The sequence below is a fragment of the Tetrao urogallus genome (assembly GCF_951394365.1).
Source record: "Tetrao urogallus genome assembly, chromosome: 6".
Classification (NCBI taxonomy): Eukaryota; Metazoa; Chordata; class Aves; order Galliformes; family Phasianidae; genus Tetrao; species Tetrao urogallus.
The window spans coordinates 6,785,730-6,810,968 of NC_136819.1; the positions used below are offsets into that span (position 1 = coordinate 6,785,730).

At 52.3% G+C, this 25,239-nt stretch overlaps 4 protein-coding genes across 4 annotated transcripts; 2 read left to right on the forward strand and 2 right to left on the reverse strand.

The window, feature by feature from the left end:
• Positions 1-503: 503 nt before the first annotated feature.
• NDUFS8 (NADH:ubiquinone oxidoreductase core subunit S8) lies at positions 504-1,657 on the forward strand (the record flags this gene model as incomplete). The annotated part of the gene is given in 7 exon segments (XM_079537044.1): positions 504-543; positions 630-698; positions 848-937; positions 1,011-1,030; positions 1,032-1,184; positions 1,255-1,383; positions 1,456-1,657. Coding segments are annotated over 7 exon segments (633 nt in total). The 3' UTR covers positions 1,588-1,657.
• Positions 1,658-2,561: 904 nt separating this feature from the next.
• Positions 2,562-8,125, forward strand: TCIRG1 (T cell immune regulator 1, ATPase H+ transporting V0 subunit a3; the record flags this gene model as incomplete). Its single annotated transcript, XM_079537701.1, has 19 exons — positions 2,562-2,678; positions 3,582-3,660; positions 3,742-3,971; positions 4,060-4,154; positions 4,558-4,684; positions 4,759-4,841; positions 4,955-5,048; positions 5,130-5,342; positions 5,610-5,760; positions 5,837-5,976; positions 6,211-6,368; positions 6,433-6,523; positions 6,603-6,721; positions 6,834-7,047; positions 7,189-7,305; positions 7,379-7,489; positions 7,577-7,697; positions 7,784-7,955; positions 8,044-8,125. The coding sequence occupies 19 exons, from the start codon at positions 2,562-2,564 to the stop codon at positions 8,123-8,125; spliced, it is 2,514 nt and encodes an 837-aa protein (XP_079393827.1).
• Positions 8,126-8,334: 209 nt separating this feature from the next.
• Positions 8,335-9,811, reverse strand: TBX10 (T-box transcription factor 10; the record flags this gene model as incomplete). The annotated part of the gene is made up of 8 exons (XM_079537045.1): positions 8,335-8,465; positions 8,544-8,590; positions 8,667-8,734; positions 8,821-8,976; positions 9,057-9,228; positions 9,302-9,403; positions 9,478-9,661; positions 9,805-9,811. The coding sequence occupies 8 exons, from the start codon at positions 9,809-9,811 to the stop codon at positions 8,335-8,337; spliced, it is 867 nt and encodes a 288-aa protein (XP_079393171.1).
• A 13,110-nt stretch (positions 9,812-22,921) lies between these two features.
• On the reverse strand, positions 22,922-23,782 carry LOC306947669 (olfactory receptor 5B12-like; the record flags this gene model as incomplete). The annotated part of the gene is made up of 1 exon (XM_079537046.1): positions 22,922-23,782. The coding sequence occupies one exon, from the start codon at positions 23,780-23,782 to the stop codon at positions 22,922-22,924; it is 861 nt and encodes a 286-aa protein (XP_079393172.1).
• Between the last annotated feature and the right edge of the window lie 1,457 nt (positions 23,783-25,239).

Below are 25,239 nucleotides of genomic sequence, written 5' to 3' on the forward strand. Positions count from 1 at the left end.
GGCTGTGGCCCCGCCCAGTGAAGCCGGCTCCGCTGTGCGCATGCGCTGCTGCCCCCCGCGGCTGCGCACTGCACCTTTGGGGGCGGGCCAGGGGTCAGGACGGCTGGGTCCTTGGGGAGGTGAGGCCTGGGGGCGGAAAGGGGGCCTGGAGGGGCTTGGGGTTGGGGGAGGCTTAGGGTTGAGGTGTCATCTCAAAGGGAGGGCGCTGTGGGATTTCCTTGCGTGGGGAGGAGGCAGGAAATTCGGCTCCATTTTGTGTTGTGGGAGAGTGAAGGTGGACAGGACACCCGGTTCTCTTGGGTGGGGGGCAGGAGGTGGAAGTCCCGTGTGTGTTCTGGGGTGAGGGGGGGCAGGACGCCCAGGTCCCTCACCCAGCTGCTAGGATGCCCCTGTGGGGTGTTGTGCGGGGGAGCGGGGCACCTGGGGTTCCCTTATGGGAAGCAGTGCTGGGGGGCTGCCCAGGACCCCCTCAGTGCTGAGCATCTCCTGCAGCAGGATAGCACATGGCAGCGCTACGCTTCTTGCACCAGGCTGCCCGGGCAGGTAAGTGGCCAAACCAGGACCACCCTGCACCCCATTGCCAGCTCCGTGCTGCTGGCACGTCCTCCCCTCCACTCTGTCCTTCCCAGGTCCGCCTGTTCCCTCCTCCTTGTGCTACCTGCGGGCACTCAGCACTACCACCCCCCGGGAGTGCTACAGTGAGTACTCCCCCCATCCCTGACCCCATCCCATCCCAACCCTGACCCTTCCCAACCCCATTCCCCTCCCATCACCATCCCCACAAAGCGGAAGCTGCTGCCGTCCCCCCACTCCGTGGAGGGTGAGGATGGCGTTGTGCCCCCCACAGAGTATGTCAACATCCAGGAGCCGGCTATGGACATGAAGTCCATCACTGACCGTGCTGCGCAGACCCTGCTGTGGACAGAGCTCTTCCGAGGTGAGCCCTGTGCTGTGTCCCACCCCTGAGGTGAGATCGTGCTCCACTTGGCAGTGACACTGTGCTCCCACAGGGCTGGCTATGACACTGAGCCTACCTGTTCCGGGAGCCGGCCACCATCAATTATCCCTTTGAGAAGGGTCCTCTGAGCCCACGCTTCCGTGGGGAGCACGCGCTGCGCCGCTACCCATCAGGCGAGGAGCGCTGCATCGCCTGCAAGCTCTGTGAGGCTGTCTGCCCCGCACAGGTGAGCACCCCCCGTGTCCCATCCTCTGTTCCCGGGGCTCCTCCTTCTCTGACATTGTATCTGGGGACAGGCCATCACCATCGAGGCCGAGCCCAGGGCGGACGGCAGCCGTCGCACCACACGCTACGACATCGACATGACCAAGTGCATCTACTGTGGCTTCTGCCAGGAGGCTTGCCCTGTGGACGCCATCGTGGAGGTGAGGTGGGAGCGGGACCCACCTGCCATGGGAACCCTGAGCATCCTTTGCTGAATGTCTCCCACCCTGCAGGGTCCCAACTTTGAGTTCTCGACGGAGACGCACGAGGAGTTGCTGTACAACAAGGAGAAGCTGCTCAACAACGGCGACAAGTGGGAGGCTGAGATCGCGGCCAACATCCAGGCTGATTACCTGTACCGGTGATGGTGGGGAGACCACACCGTGTGCCCCCCAAATCCCGTTAATAAAGTGGGCATCCACCAGCCCTTTCCTACGCCCGAGCTCGTGCCTGCCTTGTCTGATTCTGTAGCCGGGGGGAGGATGCGTTGGTCCTGGGGGCTGCAGCCCACTGGGGCGGGGGACACCTTGTGGAGGAGTTTCCAGCGTTGGGGAAGTTTGGGGGGCGGGTTCGGCTGCCGGAGTGCCGCCCCCGAAGCGCCGGCGTGTTCCTGTGGGCAGCGGAGGGCCGGGCTCCGCACTTCCTCTTCCCCCAGGAAGAGCCCGGCCCTCCCCACCGAGCACCGGGTAGGAGCGGGCGGTGCCGGGTTGCTCACGGCTGCGAATCCCGGGAGGAGGGAGGGACAGCGTGGGGCGGGCGCCGGGGCCGAGGGGCGGGGATGAGGGGTCTCGGTCCCCCCGGCCGGGGGCGCGTTGGCTGTGACTCAGATGCAGCTGAGCTACCGCGTGGAGCGGTGGGGGAAGGAGTTGGGAGAGTGGGGGGAGGAGGGAGTTGGGGGTGGGACAGCGTTGTGCAAGCGAAGTGCCGGGAACGGCGTGACCGCGGCCGACTCAGCCGGGAAGTGCCGTGTGACTTCCCCTGGCCCCAGCCCTTCAGCTCTGCCGTGGGGACAGCGCGGCTGAGGAGAGGCGGCAGGATCTTCCCATCCCACCCCATCTCTACCCCAGCCTGTCCCATCCCCATCCCACCATCTCAACCCTTTTACATCGCGTTCCTCAGTCCCATCCCCATCTCCATCCCATTTCTCCATCTAATACCCCACCATCCTATCTCCAGCCCGCCACTCTAACCCACCCCATCTCCATCCCATACCACCGCCCCAACCCATCCTATCTCCACCCCAATCTGTCCCATCTCCATCTCATTCCACCCCTACTGCAGCCTCCCCTGACTGCTCACCTCCCTCTCCCAGACACAGGGTGCCCCCATCCAGGCCGCCATGGGGTCCCTGTTCCGCAGTGAGGAGGTCTGCCTGGCGCAGCTCTTCCTGCACTCGGCCTCGGCGTACAGCTGTGTCAGTGAGCTGGGCGAGAGGGGGCTGCTGGAGTTCAGGGATGTATGTAGGGGGTGCAGGGACCCCCATCTGTATGGCCTTGGGGTGGTGGGACAGGTTGGGATGGGCAGGGTGGGCTGGAGGTTTGGGTAGCATGGGTGCAGGGGGGAGACTCAATGGCGTTTGGGTGTGGGGGATTGGGTTTAGGGGCAGGAAGTGGGGCATAGATGGTTTGGAGTGCTGTGGGTGTAAGGTGATTGGGATGGGTAGGTTTGGATGCTGTGTGTGTGGATGCTCTGGATGCAGGATATTGAGCTTGGGTGCTTTGGTGTGTTCTGGGTGCAGGGGAATTAGGATGGGTGAGTGTGGGTGCTGTGGGCACAGAGGTTTGGGGTGCTTTGTTGTGTTCTGGGTGCAGGGGAATTGGGATGGACGGGTGTGGGCGCTGTGGGCGCAGGGGTTTGGGGTGCTTTGGTGTATTCTGGGTGCAGGGGAATTGGGATGGATGGGTGTGGGTGCTGTGGGCGCAGAGGTTTGGGGTGCTTTGGTGTATTCTGGGTGCAGGGGAATTGGGATGGACGGGTGTGGGTGCTGTGGGTGCAGAGGTTTGGGGTGCTTTGGTGTATTCTGGGTGCAGGGGAATTGGGATGGATGGGTGTGGGTGCTGTGGGCGCAGAGGTTTGGGGTGCTTTGGTGTATTCTGGGTGCAGGGGAATTGGGATGGATGGGTGTGGGTGCTGTGGGCGCAGAGGTTTGGGGTGCTTTGGTGTGTTCTGGGTGCAGGGGAATTGGGATGGGTGGGTGTGGGTACTGTGAGCATAGCAGTTGGGTTGCTGTGAGCACATGTGGACTGGTTTGGGGGCTGAGGGGCCATGGGGTTTGAGTCCTCTGGGGATGGGTGCATGCTGACGGAGCTGCTGCGCACCCCAATGCTGACAGCCATGACTGTGCCCCCTCTTTTCCCAGCTGAACCCCCACGTGAGCGCCTTCCAGCGGCGCTTTGTGGGCGAGGTGCGGCGTTGCGAGGAGATGGAGAAGACCTTCAGTGAGTGCTGAACCCGGGGTTAGCTGGGTTGGGGGGGGCGGTCCTTCCCCTTGATCCCTTCTCCCACATCTCCTCTTGCAGCCTTCCTGCAGCAGGAGCTGCAGGGGGCTGGGCGAGTGCTGGGGCCGTGCACCGAAAACCCTCCAGCACCCGTGGCCCGCGAGGCTCTACGAGTTCAGGAGCAATCAGAGCAGCTGGCGAGGGAGCTGCGCGAGGTCAGCCGCAACCGCGCTGCCCTGCGAGGGCGCCTGCAGGACCTGCGCCAATACCTGCACGTCCTGCGTGAAGGCCAGCGCCTCACAAGCATGCCGGTGGGTTCCGGGACCCACCAGACCAAGGGGACATCTGTCCCACACCCCGGCACCCACAGCTTCCTCTCTGCACTCCCCGACACTGCAGGGCCCCCCTGGTTCGCCGACATCAAGCCGGGCGTTCTCTGAGCACGAGCCGCTGCTCGACCCCTCTGTGCAGCACCACCTTGACCGCAAGATCAAGTGAGTGGAACTGGGGGTGTGGGGAAAATGTGGGACAGAGGTGGTTGTAGGGTAAGGGTTGGAGATAGGTCCTGTGGCAGTGGTAGAATGAGGGTTGGAGTTGGGCCTATGGGGCAGCTTTATGGCTGTAGGGTGAAGTTTGGAGATGGGTTAGGGGGCGGCGGTATGGCTTGTGGGATGAGGGTTGGAGGTGGATCATGGGACTCTGGTATGACTGTAGGAGACGATTTGGAGATGGGCCTGTGGGACAGTGGTGTGGTTCAAGGACAAGAGCTAGAGATGGGCCATGCATCAGGGACAGTAAGCAAAGCTGTAGGAGAAAGGTTGGGAATAGGCCACGGGGTGGGGGCATGGCCACAGCAGAGCAGCGCCCATCCCAGTGCTCAACGCTGCGTTCCCACAGCTTTGTGACCGGTGTCATCCACCCGTGGAGAGTGAGTGCCTTTGAACGGCTGCTGTGGCGAGCCTGCCGTGGCTACCTGGTGGCCAGTTTTGTGGAGATGCCTGAGCCCCTGGAGGACCCGAACACGGTGACTGTGGCACCAGGGGTTTGGTGGGAAAGGGAGGTGGGACAAGCTGGTGCTGATGTGACCTGTGTCCACAGGGTGAGAATGTCACCTGGGTCATCTTCCTCATCTCCTACTGGGGAGAGCAGATCGGGCAGAAGATCCACAAGATCTCAGACTGGTGAGTGAGCAGCCCCACATCGTTTGGACACACAAATAAAGCTTTATTTAGTGAGACCCGCTGCAGTACCAGGGAGCACCAGCCTTCAACATGGCAATGTCCATCTATCCCAGCTTCCACTGCCATGTGTACCCCTACCCGGAGAGCGAGGCCAGCCGGGCTGACACGCTGAATGGGTTGGTCAGCCAGATCCAGGACCTCAGTGTGGTGAGCTAGGCACTGTGAGCTGGGGGATAGGGAGGCCACACCGGGACTCCAAATCCTTGAGCCCTGTTTGGGTGCCCACAGGTGCTGGAGGAGACAGAGCAGTACCTGGCACAGGTGCTGGACAAGGTGGTGCTGGCACTGCCCTCCTGGCGGGTGCAGGTGCAGAAGATGAAGGCCATCTACCTCGTCCTCAACCAGTGCAGCTTGGATGTCACCGAGAAGTGCCTCATTGCTGAGGTCTGGTGTCCCGTGCAGGACCTTACCCAGGTGCAGGAAGCCCTGCGCCAAGGATCGGTGCGTGTCCTCTTGTGGGGTTGCTTGGTTGGCTCTGTCCTCATGCCAAGGTTGCTTTGGTTGTCCCATGTTCTTGTGTCAAGAGCTGCTTGGTGTGCTCCCACCAGTGTCAAAGGTGGTACGTGGTGGTACATGTTGTGGGGAGAGTTTTTATCCTCCACTCCTGGTGCCCTGAATCCCTGTGCCACCCAAACTTGGCGTCCACGCTGCTCCAACATGGCCGTGGGTTGGGTGCCATGGGTCAGGTTCTGGATGCCTTCCCCACAGTACAAGAGTGGCTCAAGTGTGGAGTGCTTCGTGCAGAGGATCCCCACCTTGGAGAGCCCCCCAACTCTCATCCGCACCAACAAGTTCACTGCTGGCTTCCAGAGCATCGTGGATGCCTATGGGGTGGCCAGCTACCAGGAGGTGAACCCTGGTAAGGACCATCGTGTCCCCCTACTGCATCCCAGTGCTGACGGGGCCCTGTGTGACATGGTCCCTGTGCCTTGCAGCCCCCTATGCCATCATCACGTTCCCCTTCATCTTTGCCATCATGTTTGGGGATGTGGGGCATGGGCTACTCATGTTCCTCTTCGCCCTCTGGATGGTGCTGTTTGAGAACAGCCCCAGCCTGCAGCAGGGCAGCAACGAGGTGAGTGAGACATGGTGTGGGGCAGGGCTGGTTGGGTTGGAGGTAGAGGGCAAGCATTGGGTGTAGGGGTTGGAGGTAGAGGATGAGGTTGGAGGCGTGAGATAGAGTTTGCTGTGGCACAGGGCCAGCTTGAGGCAAATTGAAGTTCTAGGCAGGGTGGTGTGGGTTGGGAACAGTGTGGGCTGGGGGTAGTGGTGTGGGACATGGGAGCCACCTTTTGTTCCCCCCCCCCAGATCTGGCAGATGTTCTTCAAGGGACGCTACCTCATCCTGCTCATGGGGGCCTTTTCCATCTACACTGGCTTCATCTACAATGAGTGCTTCAGCAAAGCCACTGTCATCTTCCCCTCGGCCTGGAGCGTGGCCACCATGGCCAACCACTCCTCCTGGAGGTGGGTCCCCATTTTTCCTTGTAACCCTGGTCCTGCCCACACTGACGCCTCGCTCTGCCCACAGCTCTGCCTACCTCGCCACCCACCAATCCCTCACCCTGGACCCCAATGTCACTGGTGTGTTCCGAGGGCCCTATCCTTTTGGCATTGACCCGGTCAGTATCCCATGGGGGAAAGGCAGGATGGGACCCTCGCTGGAGTGGCTGGGCATCTCGCTCATGTTGTCCTCGGCAGATCTGGAGCTTAGCCACCAACCACCTCAACTTCCTCAACTCCTTCAAAATGAAGATGTCAGTGGTGCTGGGCATCGTGCACATGGGTTTCGGCGTGCTGCTAGGCATCTTCAACCACGTGTGAGTCCCCCATTGGATCATGCTAAGGAAATGGTGGCAGGATGGGGTGGGCGAGCAGGGTCCTGTGTCGGAGCTGAGCTGAGTGCAAACCTCATCATTGACTCCTGCTCAGGCACTTCCGACAGTGGCACCGGCTGGTGCTGGAGCTCCTACCTGAGGTGGTCTTCTTGCTGGCCCTCTTTGGCTACCTCGTCTTCCTCATCTTCTACAAGTGGGTCAAGTTCAGCGCTGCCGACTCCCAGGTGGCTCCCAGCATCCTCATCCACTTCATCGATATGTTCCTCTTCACCTCCAATGCTGACAACCTCCCGCTCTACCGGGGACAGGTAGCATCTCTGGGACACCCCACCAAGACTGGGGTGTCCCAATGTCATGAGCAGGGACATCCTCAGCTCCATTTGCTCAGGATGTGTAGGATGTTGGGTGTCCCAGTGCTGGAAGAGACCCTGAATTGTTGTGTGCTGCAGGTGCCGGTGCAGATGGTGCTGGTGGTGCTGGCACTGGTGTCGGTGCCTGTCCTGCTCCTGGGGACACCCCTATATTTGTACAACCAGCAGCACAGGCGGAGGGTGAACTCAATCCCGGTGAGGCTGAGGATGAGGTTGGGGGTCTTGGCTGAGGTTGGGGGGCCTGACCAGGACTGATGTCCCCATGCAGCCTGCGGCCACGGTGGAGCAAGAGCCACTGCTGGAAGGGCAGGAGGCTGGCAACTCTGTCAATGCCACCAAGGAAGATGTGGAGAGTGGGGGGCACGGCCCTGACGCCAAGGTGAGGGGCAGGGGGCTGGTGAGGGGGTCAGGTGTCTTTGCCCCTCCCACCAGCCCAACACACAGCATCCCACCTCTGTCCCTGCAGCACATGGACTTCTCCGAGGTCTTCATGCATCAGGCCATCCACACCATCGAGTACTGCCTGGGCTGCATCTCCAACACCGCGTCCTACCTGCGGCTCTGGGCGCTCAGCCTTGCCCATGCGCGTTAGTGCCCCCTGTGCCCTTCAAACCCACCCCAGTGGCTGAGCTGAACCTCACTGTCCCCTATATGTCCCCCACCCCATGGGCAGAGCTCTCTGAGGTGCTGTGGACCATGGTGATGCGAAATGGCTTTGTGGGGCTGAGCTACGTTGGTGGTGTCGTGCTGGTGCCCGTCTTTGCCGCCTTCGCCGTGCTGACCATGGCCATCCTGCTGGTGATGGAGGGGCTCTCCGCCTTCCTGCATGCCCTTCGCCTGCACTGGTGAGCCTAGTGGATATGGAGGGGAGAGAACCCCGCACACCCCCCTCCCCAGCCCTCAGCATGCCTTTTTCCTTTCCTTCCTTGGCAGGGTGGAGTTTCAGAATAAGTTTTACGTGGGTGCTGGCTACAAGCTGTGCCCCTTCACCTTCTCGCCCGATCCCTGGGAGTAACTGAACTGTGCCACATGGACCTGGAGGGCTCCACGTTGCTGGGACCCCCCAGTGCCATGTGACGGGGGAGGGGGGGGTTGGATGCATGCTCCCTGGCCCCGTCCTCTCCTTTTCCAAGCCTAGAGGTTTCTGCAGTAAATAAAGCCCCCGGCTCCCTGTTTGTGTCCCCTGTTTGCGAGTCCTTGAGGGGGAGGTACAGAGAGGACCCCTCACTGCTGTCCATAGCCAAAGCCATCTGGCTGCAGGGCAGGGAGGGGGTAGGGGCTGGCACGGGGCTCGACCCCCACATAGACACTGTGGGGTGGGTAGGGGAGGGGTTGGAAGTGGGGTGCAGATAAACCTGGGGGGGGCACAGCAGCCAGCGCTCCATGGCTGCAGGGGAGCAGCGGGGGGGCAGCACGGCCTCTGGCCCCCCTACCTTTGTTCTGCGTGGTGGCCTGGGGGAGGGACAGCGTGGCGCCACACCTGCGAGAGGGAGGGCAGTGGGGTGCTAAGGATGTGGCTGACACCATGGCACTGTGGCAGGAGGGGGGCGTCTTACCATGGCTCAGGCTCGCCGTCCCGAAACCCTTTGGCAAAGGGGTTGCTGGCGATCTTTAACTGGGTGATCTGCAGCAGAAAGGGGAGCAAGTGGGATCAGGGGCCTATGGGCTGGGGGGCACCCCATTGTCCTCCCCCTCCCTTCCCCAACTCACCCGGTGGTTCTGGTATGCCGTCACTGCCATGAATTGGGTCTCTGGGAAGCTGAAGGACTTGAAGTTCTGGTGGGCGAAGCGTTCGCTGTCACGCCGGGGGTCCACCAGCACCACGTGGAAGCGGGGCTGGTAGCGGTGCATGGAGTTGAGGATGATCTGGGATAGAGCAGAAAGTGGGTGGTGAGATCCTCACCCCACATGTGCCCCCCATCTCTACCCCAGCGCCATGTCCTCACGTGGCCATTGTCATCCAGGAGGTTGTTGGTGAGCTTGAGCTTGTCAAAGGAGACGATCTGCCGCATCCACTGCGCACCCTTGGCTGGTGAGTCAGGGTGGAAGTGGACACGGCCAGGAGCTGCTGGGTCAGCACGGCCAGCCACTAGCCAGGACGAGCTGTGGAAGGCGTACCTGGGGAGCCAAGGGGGCTCAGCACCATTGGGATGTGCCCATCACATCCCCATCCCTCTCCATCCATCCCCACCGGTATCTCTTGTCATCCAACGGCACAAAGTCCATCAGCAGAACGTAGTCGGCCAATGGGTCCAACCCTGACAGCTTCACCTGGAAGGTGGGGAACATCCTCCTGCGGGGAGGGGGGAGGCCACAGGGGTGCCCCCCCCGCCCCATCACCCCTCCAGCACCCACCGCCTTCCCTACCTGCCTGCCTTGGTGACGATCATCTCGGTGCCCAGACGGTTGAATTCCTCCCAGAGGTTGCCCATCTCCAGCCGTGCCATGGCATGGCACACGCGGCGGTTCTTGCCACTGGCCCCTGGCCCCTCACATGCCCACCCAGGAGCATTGCCTGCAGGGAGGCCCTCACTGGGAATGGCCAGGAAGGCTGTAGAGGGGGGCAATAGGTGCTGAGGTTCCTGCACCCCACTTTTGGAAGCCACCCTATGCACCCTCAGCCACCCATTGCATCCTTCTCCAGCTGAGGGTCCCCAGTGTAGCACGGCGTTATCCCACCCGATTGCCTTTTACCTGCCATGGGTGGGTATGAAGCAACTGCAACTCTGCCAGCTCCAGACTGCAGCCCCCGCAGAACACTGAGGGGTTTTATCTCCCTGCATGGGGGTGGAGACAAGGGGGATGGAGCTTGATGGGAGCACTACCTCCCCTCCCCGTTCTGCCTTCATGCCTTGGCACCCCAGTGATGGATGGGAGGGGCAGCAATGGCTTTGGGACCCCTAGGTGGGTCTGGGTGTGCCTGGGGTGGGGATGTGACACTGGGGATGGGGAAAATTGCCAAACTGCAATGGGGCCAGCAGCACAGCTGGGGTGATGGGGACAACAAGGGGGAGGGGGTGAAGTCCCTGTGTTTTGGGTCAGCGCTAGATTTTGGGGAATGGGACTGGTTGTGCAGACAAAGAGGGGGGCCGCCACCTCCTCAGTCCCCCACATCCATCACCTTGCTGCCTGCATCCCCTGCGGCAGCAGCGTGGCCCCATCCATCTCTTGCTGTCAGCCGCAGGGCCAGCACTGAGCAGGAGATGAGGAGGTGTGAGGTGATATGACAGCCAGGGTGGGGCTCAGCACTGCAGTCCTCGTAGTCGATTTTTCTGCTTTCCTCTGTTTTTCAGCATTTAATGAACCTCTCTGGTCTCCATCAGTAGAATGTTTTCCCACAGAGGGGTGGGAACAAGACCCCCCAGTTTGGGGGCAGGTGCTCTTTGGGAGAGAGGTTTCTAAACAGGGGATGGTTGGCTTGAAAACCGTGACACCGTGTGAAAACAGCTGCTTCTGGCCTCAGCATCACTTGCGGTTTCGTTTCTTCCTTCCCAAGGCTGCCAACTTCCTACTTGCAAGCAATGAATGCAGAGATTGTGCTGGCAGCATGATAGTAATCCGCTGGTGAACCTCAGCAGAATTCCTACACACCAAGGATCTCAAGATGGTGAATCTGAGTCTGAGATAAATCAGTCCATTTTATCACACCAGCAAACACCTGAAAGAGGGGGTTGTTGGGGCATGGCAGAGCATGAAGCCATAGGGCCTGGTCTTGCCTTCTCTGTGCATCTCCATCTGGTGGCCAGAGATGATGCTCCAGATGTGCCATGTCTGTAAAATGTGAGTTCCAAGAGTTTATCCAACCCAACTTTGCCTTGAGAAAGAGGAACCCAACCTTGCTTTGCAGAGTTTCTCCTCGCTTTGAAGGTAGGTGTCATCCCAAGCACCAAGGGGTGCAGGAGGACTGTGGGCAGTCCTCAGTGGGATCGTGATCTCAATCGCCTTGGAAGCCCTCTCCAGGCAGAGCAAGAGCAAGGAGGTGGCAGAGTGAGACCAGCATGCATTTTATCAGGGGGAAATCACAGCTGACCAGCTTGGACATTGTGCAAGGTGGGGAGAAGGCCATGTGGGTGGGAAGGGCAGCAATGGGTAGCGAATTGATACCGTTGGCTCCTTGTAGTCAAATTTGAGAGCTATGGTTTGCATACAAGGGGTTTAAAATGGGTAGTAAGGTGTTTCATCACCCACAGTGAGTGGGGGATTGTGCTCCACCAGTGCCCATCCAAGTGTATGGTGAAGCTGAAATATTCACAAAGTGGATGTGTATTGCCAGATACTGTCTCTGAGGGGCAACAGAGCCCCTTTGCCCATCTGATCTGAGGCTGTCTGCTTTGGGTGCACTGCTTATCCAAAACTAGATATGCAGAGAAAGGAGGATGACCTGCTCTGGGATTTGTTCCTCTCCTGAGGCTTGAAGAGATTCTCAGTTCCCAGATCCCCAGACTTCATGAAATAGCGAGGCATTTGCTGAAAGTGAGTTATTATCAAGTTCTAATGCAGAGAGCAAGATTTTTTTCCCCAAAAAATACTTTCAAGAATATATTTTTCAGCTTTTGGGAATGCCCATCTCCTTCTGAAGACTCTAGAAACGGGTTAGAGAGCCAGCAAATGCTTTATAGCTGAAAGAGAGTCTCAGGAAGCCAAGAGAAACCTCTTTCTCCCAGGAAAGAAGCATTGCAAAATCCCATTTTATGTTACCCACATGGTGCTGCACCTTTTGGCAAGCTGTTTCTAATCAGTTCATGCCTGAAATCTTCCTTTAGATCTCATCTCTATGGCCTGCTGGAGAGAGGGCTTTATAGCTGGGGGATGCCTGCCTGCAGCAGAAAGAACTGCAGGAATCTTTCTGTCCTGCTTCATGTAGAAAGCATGCACCAAGCCAGTGGCAGAAAGCAATTGCACCCAGGTGGCTGCGTTTGGTTTAGCAGGGTTCGCAGGTGGCCTCATGGGTCAGGTTCCCCTTTTGTTTCTGTTTCTGCTCATCTCTATCGCCACCGTCCTGGGGAACCTGGTGATGATCGTGTACCAGCCCTCAACTCCACATCTCCATGTATTATTTCCTGGGCAATCTGGCTTTTGCAGACCTTTGCTCCTCCACCATCATCATCCCCAAGGTGTTGGTTGACTCTGTGTCAGAGAAGAAGGGCATTGCCTACGCTGGATGTGCAGCCCAGGTGTTCATTTTTGATTTTTTGGGCTTCCTGCTGGCTATGATAGCTTAAGACCACTGTGCAGCTATTTGCCATCCCCTGCTGTACTCATTCATCTTATTCCCAAAATGCTGCTCCACTCGTGCCTCTCACCTGACTGTTGTGAGCTTCCTCCATGGTACATCACTATTTACTTCAAGCTCCAGGGATAATAAATGGACAGCAGTGCTTTACACCATGGTGACCCCCATGCAGAACCCCTTGATCTACAGCCTGAGGAACCAGGAGGTGAAGGAGGCTTTGAGGAGACTCACAGAAATGGTAAAGATGTGGGTGATGTGCCTAGTTTTTTCATTAAATATCATTAAATATCCCATACAGGTGGTGCTCCTGGAGACTTCTGCCTGTTGCCTCACCTGAAGTCTGATTCATTGTCCTCTGTTGGCTCAGGGTACTGATAATTTCACTCAGTGCTCCAAATATAATTGTGTTTAGCAGTTAACTCACCCCCATGAAAAGCACAAGTAGGGAGCTACAGCCTCACTCTTCTCACTTAAATCTCTGCCACATTCTGCTACCTATCAAAATATTCACATCATGGGCTGGCCCTTCTGCTTAGCAAGCAGGGACAAAAGAGATATTGTCATTCCAGGGAACCAAGGAGATGTTATAAAGTCATTAAATGCCATCACACGTGGCTTCAGGACACGAACGCCTTTAAGCAAGAAAAGGGGAGATGACAGTAAGTAACTGATATGCTACACAGGAACTGTTCTTCCTTGTTTATCATGAAACATCATTCAGTGATTAACAGATAAAATGTTATGGATGGCAGTTGGGCAACCTCTGTTGTGAATGAAGGCACTGCGAAGCAGTCTGAGATACAGCCATGATGATTCTCCCCAAAGGCAAATGCTAGATGATATTTCCCAGCCTTATTGATTCCATGACCCATGAGGATGGTGATGAACCTAGAACCCTAATGCTACCCCAGAGCCATGCAATAATTTGGGCTGGTGGTGAAGCAAGGAGAAAACTGGATCAAACCAAATCAGGGTGACATTGATCTGCTGATTTATTGACACAGAATCAACGCATAGCCCTATGCATTGCAGGTCAGACTACAAAGCAGCAGAGCTGAGCACTCTTTTGTGTCCCAAGTTTCTTGCCATATCTCTGGTTACTATTTAATCCATGTGTGGTTGTCTTTCTCACCAGATTGGAGCAAACCCTCTCAGACTGCACTGGGTGTTTCCCTCCCACCCTGTTTGCTCTCCCATTCCTGCCTTATCAGCACAGCTGTCACTCTACCAGGGGAGACGTCACCGGAGTTTCCTGTGTGGCAAATTCATTGCAGGAGATCTCATCCAGCTACAACATGGAGCCCACAGCACCACATGGCTGGTATCAATTCCAAAAGGACAAGTGGTTATTCATCTTTTCCCGTATTTCCTGTCCCTGAAATGGGTTCCAACCCTCTGTGCAGCCATGGTTGTTATGCATACCACCTACTGCATGAGCATAAGCTGCCTGCTCCTTTGTGTCTTCCACGTACTTAGAGATGACATCTAGAATAATCTGTTCCATCCCCTTTCCAGGGATGGATGTGAGGCTGGCTGGCCTGCAGTTCCCTGCATTCTCCCTCTTGCCCTTTTTGAATACTGGTGATCCTGACTTTCTTCTGGTCATCAGGCTCCTCTCCTGATTGCCACAGCCTTTCAAAGATGATCAAGAGTGGCCTAGCAGTCATGTCCACCAGCTCCCTCAGCACTCATGAGTGCATCCCATCAGGACCTATGGACTGGGTGTCAAGTTTTCCTAAATATTCTACGCTGTAATGGTCTCCCCAGTCAAGGGAAAGTCTTCCTTTTCCAGACTTTCTCCCTGATCCTCTGGACCAGGGATCTCTTGAAGGCTGGCCTTGGAAACGAAGACTGAAGCATATCAATTTGAGTTGCAAGGGACCTTTAAAGGCCATCTAGTCCAATATGGGGAAGCTTGCTATTAGATGGGGCTATTTTGGTTAACTTTGATTTAAACATAGGTATGAGCAGTGCCGCTTTCTCCAGGGTAAGATTCACCTCTCCTCCATGTAGATACCTAGTGACTGTAGCTGAAGATCACCTCAAACATCCTTATGAATCATAGAATTACAGAATGGCCTGGGTTGAAAAGGACCACAGTGAACACCTAGCTTCAACCCCCTGCTATGCACCTCCTGAGAGGTGAAGAACCTGGAGACCAACCCTTTTCTTTCAGAGCTAGCTGAAAACCAAGCCAACTTCAATTTACTTTAGCATAGTAGTGTGTTTCAGTATTGCAACTCACAGCAAAGTCTTTGTTTGAACAAGTTATTTGGGGCTGGGACCTCCTTCTGAGCCTTTGTTCAAGTCCCTCTGGATGACGTCCCTCTGTTCTATTGTATCAACTACGCCACTCAGCTTGGTGCCAACTTTCTGAGGGTACATTCAATCCCACTGTCCGTGTCATTGATAAAGATATTGAAGAGCATTGGTCCAAAGACGGACCCCTGGGGGACCCCCTGGGGCCACCTGAGCCGCAACCCTCTGGCTGTGACCATCCAAACCTTATCCACCTAATGTTCCAGCCTTCAACTCCATCTCTCTCCAACTTAGAGATAAGGATGTGGTGTGGGACCACGCCAAAGGTCTTGCACAAGTACAGGTAGATGACACCTCTTGTCCTTCCTCTGTCCACCAGTGCCATCACTTCGTCATAGAAAGCCACCAGATTGGTCAGACACAATCTGCCCTTGGTGAAGCCATGCTTACTGTCCCAGATCACCTCATCTCTCCTGTGCCTTAACATCTCTTTCAGGAAGATATGTCCCTTGACCTTCCCAATATATCCTATATTGATAAAGCCATTTTAAAGCTTCCTCTTTAGGGTGTTCTGTTCTCTGACTGCTATCGTCTAGAAATGTGAAAGTGTCACATCTCTGAAATTTGTGAGAATTGAATTCCCCCCTTCTCTAAGTCCCTGACTGTGCTCATTTCCCATCACTGCATCTCTCCTGGCTTCTCTAGGGACGCCCAAAGCCCCAAGGCCCATGCTTTCTTTGTGATGGATGTCCACTTCTTTTGTGCTTTATTAATTAAATCTCGTTGCTGATGAGTGGGTGTTGAAGCTCTGCACTGATCTGTCCTCCAGGCAGAGCCCCCTGAGGAGCTGCCAGAGGAACAGAACCAAGAGATACCCCAAAGAAATACAAAAGTGTGTAAAAGGGATGCAACATGGGATTTCAGTGGCAGAAAGTTCCAGTTAGCAAATGTTTGCCCTAAAATCTTTGTGCAATGACTTCAGGTTGAGCTGCTCCAAAGAATCCCTGGTGGTTGTGTTCAAACTTTCCTGAGTCCATCCTTGGTGACCTGCTGCTGTCCATGAGCTGTGAAAAGAGATCATTTAGAGTCACAGAGTCACTTAGTTTGAAAGAGTCTTCTATGATAAAGCCCAGCCATTAATCTGGCACTTCCATATCTATCGCTAACCCATGCCCACATCTGTGTGTCATTTTACATCATTGCACCACTTCTACACATCTTTTAAGTACTTCTAGGGATGGTGACTCAACTACTTCACTGGGCAGCCAGTTCTAATGCTTCATGACCATTTTATTGAAGATCTTTTTCCTAACATTCAGCCTAAACCTTCCCTGACACTGGTGTCTCAAAAGCTGATTATTTGACATTTTTGTCTGGCTCTTTTTCTACTTCACCTCTACTTTAATTTCCAGGTGTCCTGATAAACAACCTTCTCAAGACAGGATGTTTCTCTTCAATGATCCGAGACTGCCATAAATAAGATTGTTGTAAGTCAAGCTCCAGTGTGCACCAGAGAACTTCACAAAGACTCCCTTTGCGATCCTCCAGCTGGTGAGCAGCTGTTTGTTATTCAATAGAGAGACACTGAAATTTTATATGAAGGAATTGGTGCCTCGGTGTTGGTATTTTGGCATTTCCCTGCACACAGCGATGACCAGAATTTAGGGAATTTGGTTAAGGTTAATTTTGATTGAGAGTGTTTTATTTCTGGTCGGTAATGTGGTTAATGTACAATCCACAGCTCCCAGAACTACTGTTCTCTGGGACACTGGAGCAAGTCTGGGGGACACCAAATAAGAAAATTGAAGCAAATTGATAACGTATTGTAATTAGTGGTGGCCAAGAAAAGTGGCCGGTAAATGGCACTCTGAATTATAATACAGTTTTGCAATTAATGCTATTTTGTAGGAGGGAAAGAAAATGGGATGAAGGGCCGTGTGTGGATTTGCTCTTCTGAATGAAGAAATCACTATAAAATCCATAAGAACTGTCAGTTAGTGTGTGAGGATGCAAATGCTCTGGCTGTGGAGAAACAGAGTGAAAAGTCTATGATACAGCAGTGCTATTCGGTGTGTGGTATGGGTGAAAGAGGCAAGGAGATGGAGGAGACATAGGAAGATAAAGATAGTAGAGCTGGGGAGGGAAAGGGTGAAACTTTTGATAGACACTTGAGCAGCTTGTACCGTATTAAATGCTCCTAAGAGAAAGCTTCGTGAACATGTAATGTCTGTAGCTGGGCCACGGGGAGAAGAGATATGGTTTTTTTCTGGCCAGTCCAATGTGGAATTGGAAACTGGGTGTTTACTCACGAATTCTTGTATTTTCCTGGATGTCTGAGACCCTTATTAGGAAGAGATTTGCTGAACACACAGATAACTGATAAAGGAACAGATAAAGGAACAATAAGGTTACAGATAATGGGAAATAAATTCTTAGAAGCTTGAGGAATTGTGTTTTTTTGTTTTTTTGTTTTGGTTTTTTTTTCTACAGGAAGAGGAACAGAAATCGGAGACCCCTGTTGAAGCACTGGATGCTGTGAATCTGTTGGTTGGGCTGCTGAAATCCCAAGGTGATCTGAAGCATCTGAACCAGTTTTACCATCACTCAAGGATACCAAAGTCTGGAGGTTGAATGAAAGGAGGTGGTGTGTCAAATAACAGAGCTGAAGTCAAAATGGGAGCCACAAGCTCCCTCAGGTGTGTCAGGATGGCCTAGATTGCAGATACCAAATTAGGGACGGATTGCCTTCAATGGTAGCCATCAAGCTGGCTATGCAATAGTGACACCAGGCGGAGAGATGGAAGCCCAGGCACTCCTGGGAAGTAATTCTAGGCAAAAAGCAGAGCTGAGAGCTCCCGTTAGAGCTTTGGAAATGGCTGAAGGAAGAGCAGCCAACACAAGGGCTGATTGCAGATTTAGCATGGTACGTACAAGTGGAGCAATTTGAAGGAGGGCTAAGCTCCCAGGAGAATCCAATTAAATATGGGGAGTTAATACAGAAACTGTTACAAACTATAGATTTACTAAGGGGGAATGCTGTAATAAAGCTCATCAATATGGGGATACTTGTGAAGTTTTACGTAACTGCCAAGTGGACCAAGGTGCAAAAAGAACCACAGGCAGACAAACGAGAGGGGTATGGCCTGAAAAGCACAAGAGATGCAGTAAGAAAGGGGGGCACTTGGCAGAGGTATTGCAGCCAAGTAAGAGTGAGGGTGGGTGGTGGATTACTGGAAGTCATCAAGTAGTAATACCAAAAGGTGTGATGAAAAAACACATTGAATGCAAAGCATCAGGGCAATCACTGGGGAGGAGAAGCACATGCACTTAAACCCCGCATGCTAGGAAAAAGAATGGGAAAAATAAGTAAGAGCTATAAAACTATAAAAGTGTGAAATCAGTCAAAAGAATAATCCCTGTATACAGCCAAGACCCTACTATGGCACATTAAAAGAGAAGATACTTGTGATTATATGCAAGCATACCTTGCTAAACATCCAAAACAAAATGGGTGTCAATATTGGTGTTGGTTGGTGCTTTTTCTTGATGGCTGGAAGCATTTCCCTTGTGAACTAAACAAACAGAAGAAGTAAGTGAAGTTTTACCAAAGGATCCTATTGGGAACGTCATCAAGTAGAGGACCACACTTTGTGGCTGAGGTGATACTAGAGCTTTTGGAATTATGTGAAACCAGCATACTCCTTGGTGTATGGTAAGGTGGAAAGAATGAATCAGTCACTGAATCGGATGTTCCAGTACTTTATTTTAAACCAGGAGGTTGGATTTATCTGTGAACCTGGAAGGATTAATGTTCAAAGGAATGGTGGAAATGATCTAATCAGATTCTTCTTATCACAAATACTGCAGTGAAACTGGAAGGAATTGGACCCTGGATCCATTATGCCCTCATTAAGAAAGTTCCTCCAAGGGATAAGTGGAAAATAAAAGGACTTGAGAGGTGTTATTTGAAGTTTAAACTAACATGAGAGATACAAGGAATAGTACGCAGGACCATTGGTCTGTGCTGAATTGGAGTGTTCCTGAGGTTTATGGATTATTCTTTTCTTTAATGTGGTTTTAATTTTTCTATTGGTAATAATACAGAGGCTAGAGTTTTCATTATATTGTTTTATATGTTGAAGGTCAGTGGGTTGGAAAACAACCTGGTCTTACACTGAATGCATAAATTTGGGAAGTTACAGAATATTACCAGTATCCCCACTTGCCTATAAATACCAAAGTAAAGATCCATTTCAGTGGGGGGATTTTAAGCCCTGAGAAGACCACTGAATTGAGAATCTTAGTGTAATAGGAGGTTTACAGGAAGGCACTTGAACACATAGAATGGGCCCTTAGGAAATGGATGGACACATTTTGGGAAATTCCCATGATGTTTTCAATGGGAATGAAGTTCAGAATCAGGTCCAAATCCAACATACAAAGGAGCAATTACTAGTCCAGAGAAAGGGACATGAAGAGATCGTATGGTGAAATATAATTGTACTAGCTTTGGACAAGAATGGGTTTGGAATGTTACTGAAATGTGGCAAACCACGGGTGTAATTGTAATTGTAGAAATTCAGAATACACTGGAGGTTGTTCAGGAGGTTAAATTCAGACTGAGACTATTATTCTTCCATTGCTTGGGTATTAAGTGATGGAAATTGGATGGATAATTTAAAAATAAATTCACCTAACCGTTGATATACTACTAGAGCCTTAACCCTTTGCCCACTATGGAGAATGAGTCCACCATCTATGAAGTTCTGGGGAAAAAGGATTGGCTTTTTGAAAATGGAATATTACTATGCAATCTTCCATGGCCAGTGGAAAGCCTTGCAAATGCTTTAAGTTTTAATAGTTAAAAGCAAGACCAGGACAGTAGGGGAGCGCTTTCATAGACACAGTTAGCCCTAAAGTGTTTATTAGCCAAAGGTGGGGAATGATGTGGGTATCTTAAATTAGACAAGGAACACTGTTGGGAAGTTTCTCTTCAAGGAGCCAAGGTGGCTATAAGTAAGTACTACAAGGACTGGCATCATCAATTTGAGGCACAAGTAGAAAACAGTAACTGATCAGAAGAGACTAAGTGTTCTTGAGCCCGAATATGGAGCAAGTGAGGAGTGGGATACCTCCCCAGTCGATCCCTGAGGACACTAAAGACCCACATACAAGCGCAGGAGATTCAAATATGATACCTCATACTTAGATAATGAAAATGTAATAGGTAGGTGTAACTTAAGTAATAAGAGGGAATACAGTGAAAACTTCTGATTATAAATAGAAGCAAGTGGAAAGACTTCATGCACTTGTTTGGGAAAGAATCACAGCTTGTGCCCTGTACAGCATAGATCAATGTCTCCTTCTAAACTTTTGTCATCCTGAAGGTGTTTTGGAAGATTTAAGATCATCAGCAGCAAAATTTGAGGAGAGATCCTGTTCTCCTATTTCTTGTTGCTTGTGAGGAGCGACCAACCTCAACCTCGCTACTTTGAAATAGCTGTAGGAGCAATAAGGTCACCCTTGAGCCTGCTTTTCACCCACTGAAGAAACAAGGCCCACTGACTCTGTGCGCAACACGTGGAGAGCTGCTTCAGCCAGAAACTGTGCCATCTCATGAAGTGCTTCCCTGGTTGCCTTTCTGATCATAAAAGATGGCCAAGAAATATTCCAATCAGCAGGGCATCTACAGCCCACCTTCTGCCTTGGGTTGCAGGAGGAACTTGGATTCTGTTGATGAGTTAGGCAATGCCATTCCAAAAACATTCTCCAAACCCTCATTTCTTCCCTTCTGTCAGCCTTGCCAGGGAAATAAACGCTAGGCTTTGTAACAACACTTTGCTGCAAGAATTAATTTCACCTGGGCTGTAACCTGTGTGCCTTCTTCCCACCCAAGTACTTGGAGCTCGTTTTTGCTGTATGAATACAAACTGCTTTACCTCACTGTTGTAGAATCGTGTGCTTTTTTCCTCTAGAAGAAGTCATACGATACGTGCCATGTGACCAACAAGCTTTGGAAGTTCCAATTCAGCTGACTCAAGCAGTAGGGCAGAAAAGTGTCTTGAATGGGATGAAACGTTGAGTAGGAAAAGAAAGAAGTGGCCCAAGAGAGCCAGAGCAGAGTGGGAGGGTCCTGCCAAACCCTTGGCCTGGAGTTTGAGATTCAAGCAGAGGGGTGGGGTGTCGGTGCTTTAATCAGGGGAACCTGAACTAGCATCCCGCTCCTGTCAGCCATGCCAAGTGATGCCCTGAGCGCTGCACGTAGCAGTACAGGGACCCTCTTTGTCTTTGGGCCAACTCTGACAAAGAAAGTGGCTGCAGAGGAGCTCCTTGCTGTTACCAAGGAAGAAAGTTTCTTGTTAGTCCCCACTAATGAGTCTCGCAGGGCTTGTTAGCAAAGAGCAGTTCAGCTGACTCCAAGGCTCTGAGAAGCTCTCAGGATGAGGACACTTTCTTGGTAAGGCCCAGAAGGGCTTGTTAAGCCGTGACTCCTTGAAGAGTGGTTGGTCTCCAAAGAATACTTTCTGCTCTGAGAAGGGAGCGTCATCGCTTGTGATGGAAACAGCCTGGACCAGCTGGATGACAGGAGCCTGGAGCCCAGGCCTGCCGGAAGAGCTGTCTGTAATCAAGCTAACACGCTTTGGTTGGATCCCACCAATCAGGCAACTTGTTCCTGTCTCTTTTTGACCCATGGAACAAAATAAAACACCTAAACAAAGTACTTATTTCCAAACCCTCTTCAGTATGTTGAAAATTGGAGTTGGTTCTGCTCAGGAAAGCATAGGTCAAATGATCAGTACAGCCTTGCTCTCCAAACTCCTGGGCAGGGCACTGGAGTTACAGAGCCACTCTTGGAGGGAGGGAGCTGGGAATGCTGCTCATCTTCTCACCTTTGGACCTTTTCAATGACACTTCAGGCCTCAGATGTATTGTTGTTCATTGCCTTAGCATAGATGTTCACATGTATTTTTAGACTGTGAGCCAAACTGAAGCACACTGCGCACATCCACCACACTTGGCTGGGATTCATAAACATGTATTCTCCCATTTGGAATATGGGATTGGAGAATGTGTGTAGGATTGGGCTCACCTACTTCTTGAAATTGAAAACTTTCTGTCCAAATAAGAGCAAATCAATACACCTCTACCATATGAAGCATTTCAGGATCTGAAGAGCTTACTCTTCTTTGTTGTATCCTTCTGCAGAGGCTGAGAAAAGCAAGATATACAAACATAAACAAGAAAAGATAGGTGCTCTTCTTGTAGACATATCTTTCGGGATGTGCAATCACACATTTTCCTCTTTTAAGAAGTATGATGTCCGTTTCCCAGCCTCCTCAGTTCATCCCCTCATCCTTCACTTCCCAGTTCCTCAGGCTGCAGTTGAAGGGGTTGCAGGGACATTAGCACCATGCAGAGCACACAGACAGACACCAGAACACCTCTCACATGACTCATGTTTATTGAAAGGTATAGAGTGTCTAATCACACCACATGGCCAGTATATTCTACATGGAGTAAAGGGTGCTAAAATTCTTTTCCTGGAGTGGTCCTTTCCCTGACTCTTCTCAGTTTAGATATGTGAAAGATCCAGATCTCTGAAAATGGTGGGTACTGTACTCTGCCCCATCTCTGAGTGCCTGCCTGTGCTCATCTCCCAGCATTGCGTCTTGCCTGGCTTCTCTGGGGAGTCATTTGGTAATCCCAAAGTCCCCAAAGCTCACTCTTCCTTTGTGACGGACGTCCTCCTCTTTTGAGCTTTAATAATTAAATCCCCACTTGGAGCAGTGCTGCTAAGTGGGTTCCAGAGTTCTGCATTGGGCAGTCCTCCATGCTGACCTCGCAGAGGTACACTCAGAGAAACATGACAAAGAGATACCCCAACAGAACTGACAAGTGTGCGTGAGATGTAGCATAGAGTCAGGTAACAATGAGCTCTTGTTGTCAAATAATGACAACTTCCCACTGAACTTCTCTTAAGCATTCCACATGGCAATGCTCAGGCTTCCATCCTTGGCGTTCTGCTTCTGTCTATCAGAAGAGAAAAACAATCTTTCTGAAGAGTAGTCATATTCCTTCATGTTGGCTGGAATTTGTCAATAAGAGATGAGGAAATAAAGAGATGCTTTTCTTCTTTGACTCCAACCTGCAGCTAGACACTTCAGCTTTGCCCTGTAACCCTGAAAACGACCAGGACAGCTCTGTTGTGAGTGTCTCCCACCATTGGCTGCATCCCACCTTCTCTAGGACAGACCCCTCAACGCTCCAGCATCTTCCCTTTCCTCCGGGCCCTCTCCATGGAAAGCTGGCCATGCCCAGCTAAAAGCTGCCCCAGTGTCTGTGGCACATGAGCAGTGCCTTCCTTCTCAGCCCGCTCAGGGCAGCCCTCACCTCTTTGTTCCTTAGGCTGTAGACAAAGGAGTTGAGCATGGGGGTGACTGCAGTGTAGAAGATGGAAGCCACTTTGTCCAGCTTGATTGACCTCCTGGCTCCAGGCCGCATGTACATGAAGGCGATAGCCACGTAGAAGAGGAGAGTGACTGAGAGGTGGGAGGTGCAGGTGGAGAAGGCCTTATGCCTGGTCCTGGGGGAGCGGGTCTGCAACACGACAGCCAGAATGAGGCCATAGGACAGCAGGGTAGCCGTGCTGGTGGTGCCCACCACGTAGCTGACAAAGATGAGCATCAGGACATCACTGATGCTGGTGTCAGAGCACGAGAGGACAAAGAGCAGTGGCCCTTCGTGGTAGAAGTGGTCCAGGCGGTGGGAGGCACAGAAGGAGAGGTGAAGCATGGCTACTGTGTGCACAGTGGAGTTGAAGTCCCCTGCAGAATAGCAGCTGGCCACCAGGCACAGGCACAATCCCTGGGACGTCACCAATGTGTGCTGGAATGGGTTGCAGGTGGCCACGTAGTGGTCGTATGCCATGGTGGCCAGGAGGAAGGCTTCTGCTGTGCCAAACGTGACGTAGAAGTAAAACTGAGTGAGACAACCCCTGTAGGAGATGGTTCTGCTCCCTGTCAGGACACTGAGGAAGAACTTTGGGGTGATGCTGGAGGAGAAGCTGATGTCCAGGAGGGAAAGGTGGCTTAGGAAGAAGTACATGCGGGTGTGCAGCCTGGGTTTGCAGTTGATTAAGAGGATCATTCCCACATTTCCCATTAGATTGCTGAGGTACATGATGAGGAACACCACAAGGAGCACTTCCTGCAGCTCAGGGTGAACCCCACAAGAGTAACTCTGTCTTCACAGAGAGATTTGTCCATACCATGGTCAGTGGAAGTAACAAGTGATAGAAGGAAAGGAAACTGGCGTGGCTGTGGTGGAGGTCCCTCTTACACATGGGAAACCTGCACTGGCTGATGCCTTCCCTGAGTCACAAATAAGGACGTTTGCATTATGCTTAGAAGAATGGTTGTAGAGTTGCCCCTACACATAGTAGATATGACATGCAAATAGAAAGGAAGTCTCTTCTGCTCTTCCCTGCTGCCCCTTCCAGCCAAGCAACTCTCAATCCTGACAAAATTTGGACATGAGCCTGAGCTTTCAGCATTTCCAAAGACTGTATCTGTACAAAGTCAGCACCATTGGAAATGAATACTATAATGAATGTTTCACTTCTGCCATTTCTGTGCTTTCATGGAAGATGTTTATTATGAAATTGAAAGGTTTCCTAGAAGCTAGCTGGAAAACCTGCAGGATGCACAAACAAAAGGGAAATCCCTATCTACTAACAATATGCCTTCACCCACCTCATGCTGTTCAGGACTGCTCCACCCCTCCTGAGACACACAGCCACTCCTGTGTCTGTATCTGGGCTCCAGCAACGGAGCATCTCTCTGCTTTTTCTCAGGGCACCCAAAGTGATGCCTTGCTGGTGGAGCTCCAGGTTTTATTCTCCTCCAGTGGATATGTGCAATTGCTCATACACCTCTTACTGGGGCTGACATCACCTTTCTCAGCTCCTCACTGATGATACTCCTCCTGGGCATTAGAGATCTTTCCATCTTTCTCCTTGCAGTTTCAAGGCACTTGGAAGTGCCTGACTGATGCAGCTTCCACTGCTTTGGGCACAGCTTTGAGTGGGAAGCAGCTCATTGATAAGTCAGACATATATGCTTTGGGTTCTCCTCGGGTTTCAGAAGCCATGTTGAATGTTGAGAAGTGAAGTGCAGTGAAACAAAAGCAGGAGGAAACAAGCGGCATGTTGAGGTGGCACCTTCTCTCCTAGCTCCTCTGCCTTTCCCTTTGGTTCTGCTCTTTGCTGTCCAAGATGGCATCCCACATGGGCAGATGGGAATCACCTGAACCTCCACAAGGGACAATGCCAGGCCCTGGCCACTACGGGGGACTTTCCTGACTCCAGGGCAGGCTGTAGAGCAGCTTGTCAGAGAAGGACATGAGGGCAGTGGTGAGCACCCATCCGAAGATGAGCATCACCATGTCCTTGTGGCCAAGATGAGCCTTTCCTTGGCCACAAGTAAAGCTGCCTCAAGAGGACTGAAGGGGAGAGCTGGAATCTTCCTGAAGAAACAACTGATCAGTTGTGTTTTAAAGTGTAGAGAACTGATGGTGTGGTGGTGGATTGTAGAATGGAGGAAGAGAGAAGGGTAGAAATAATGACATTCATTTATCAG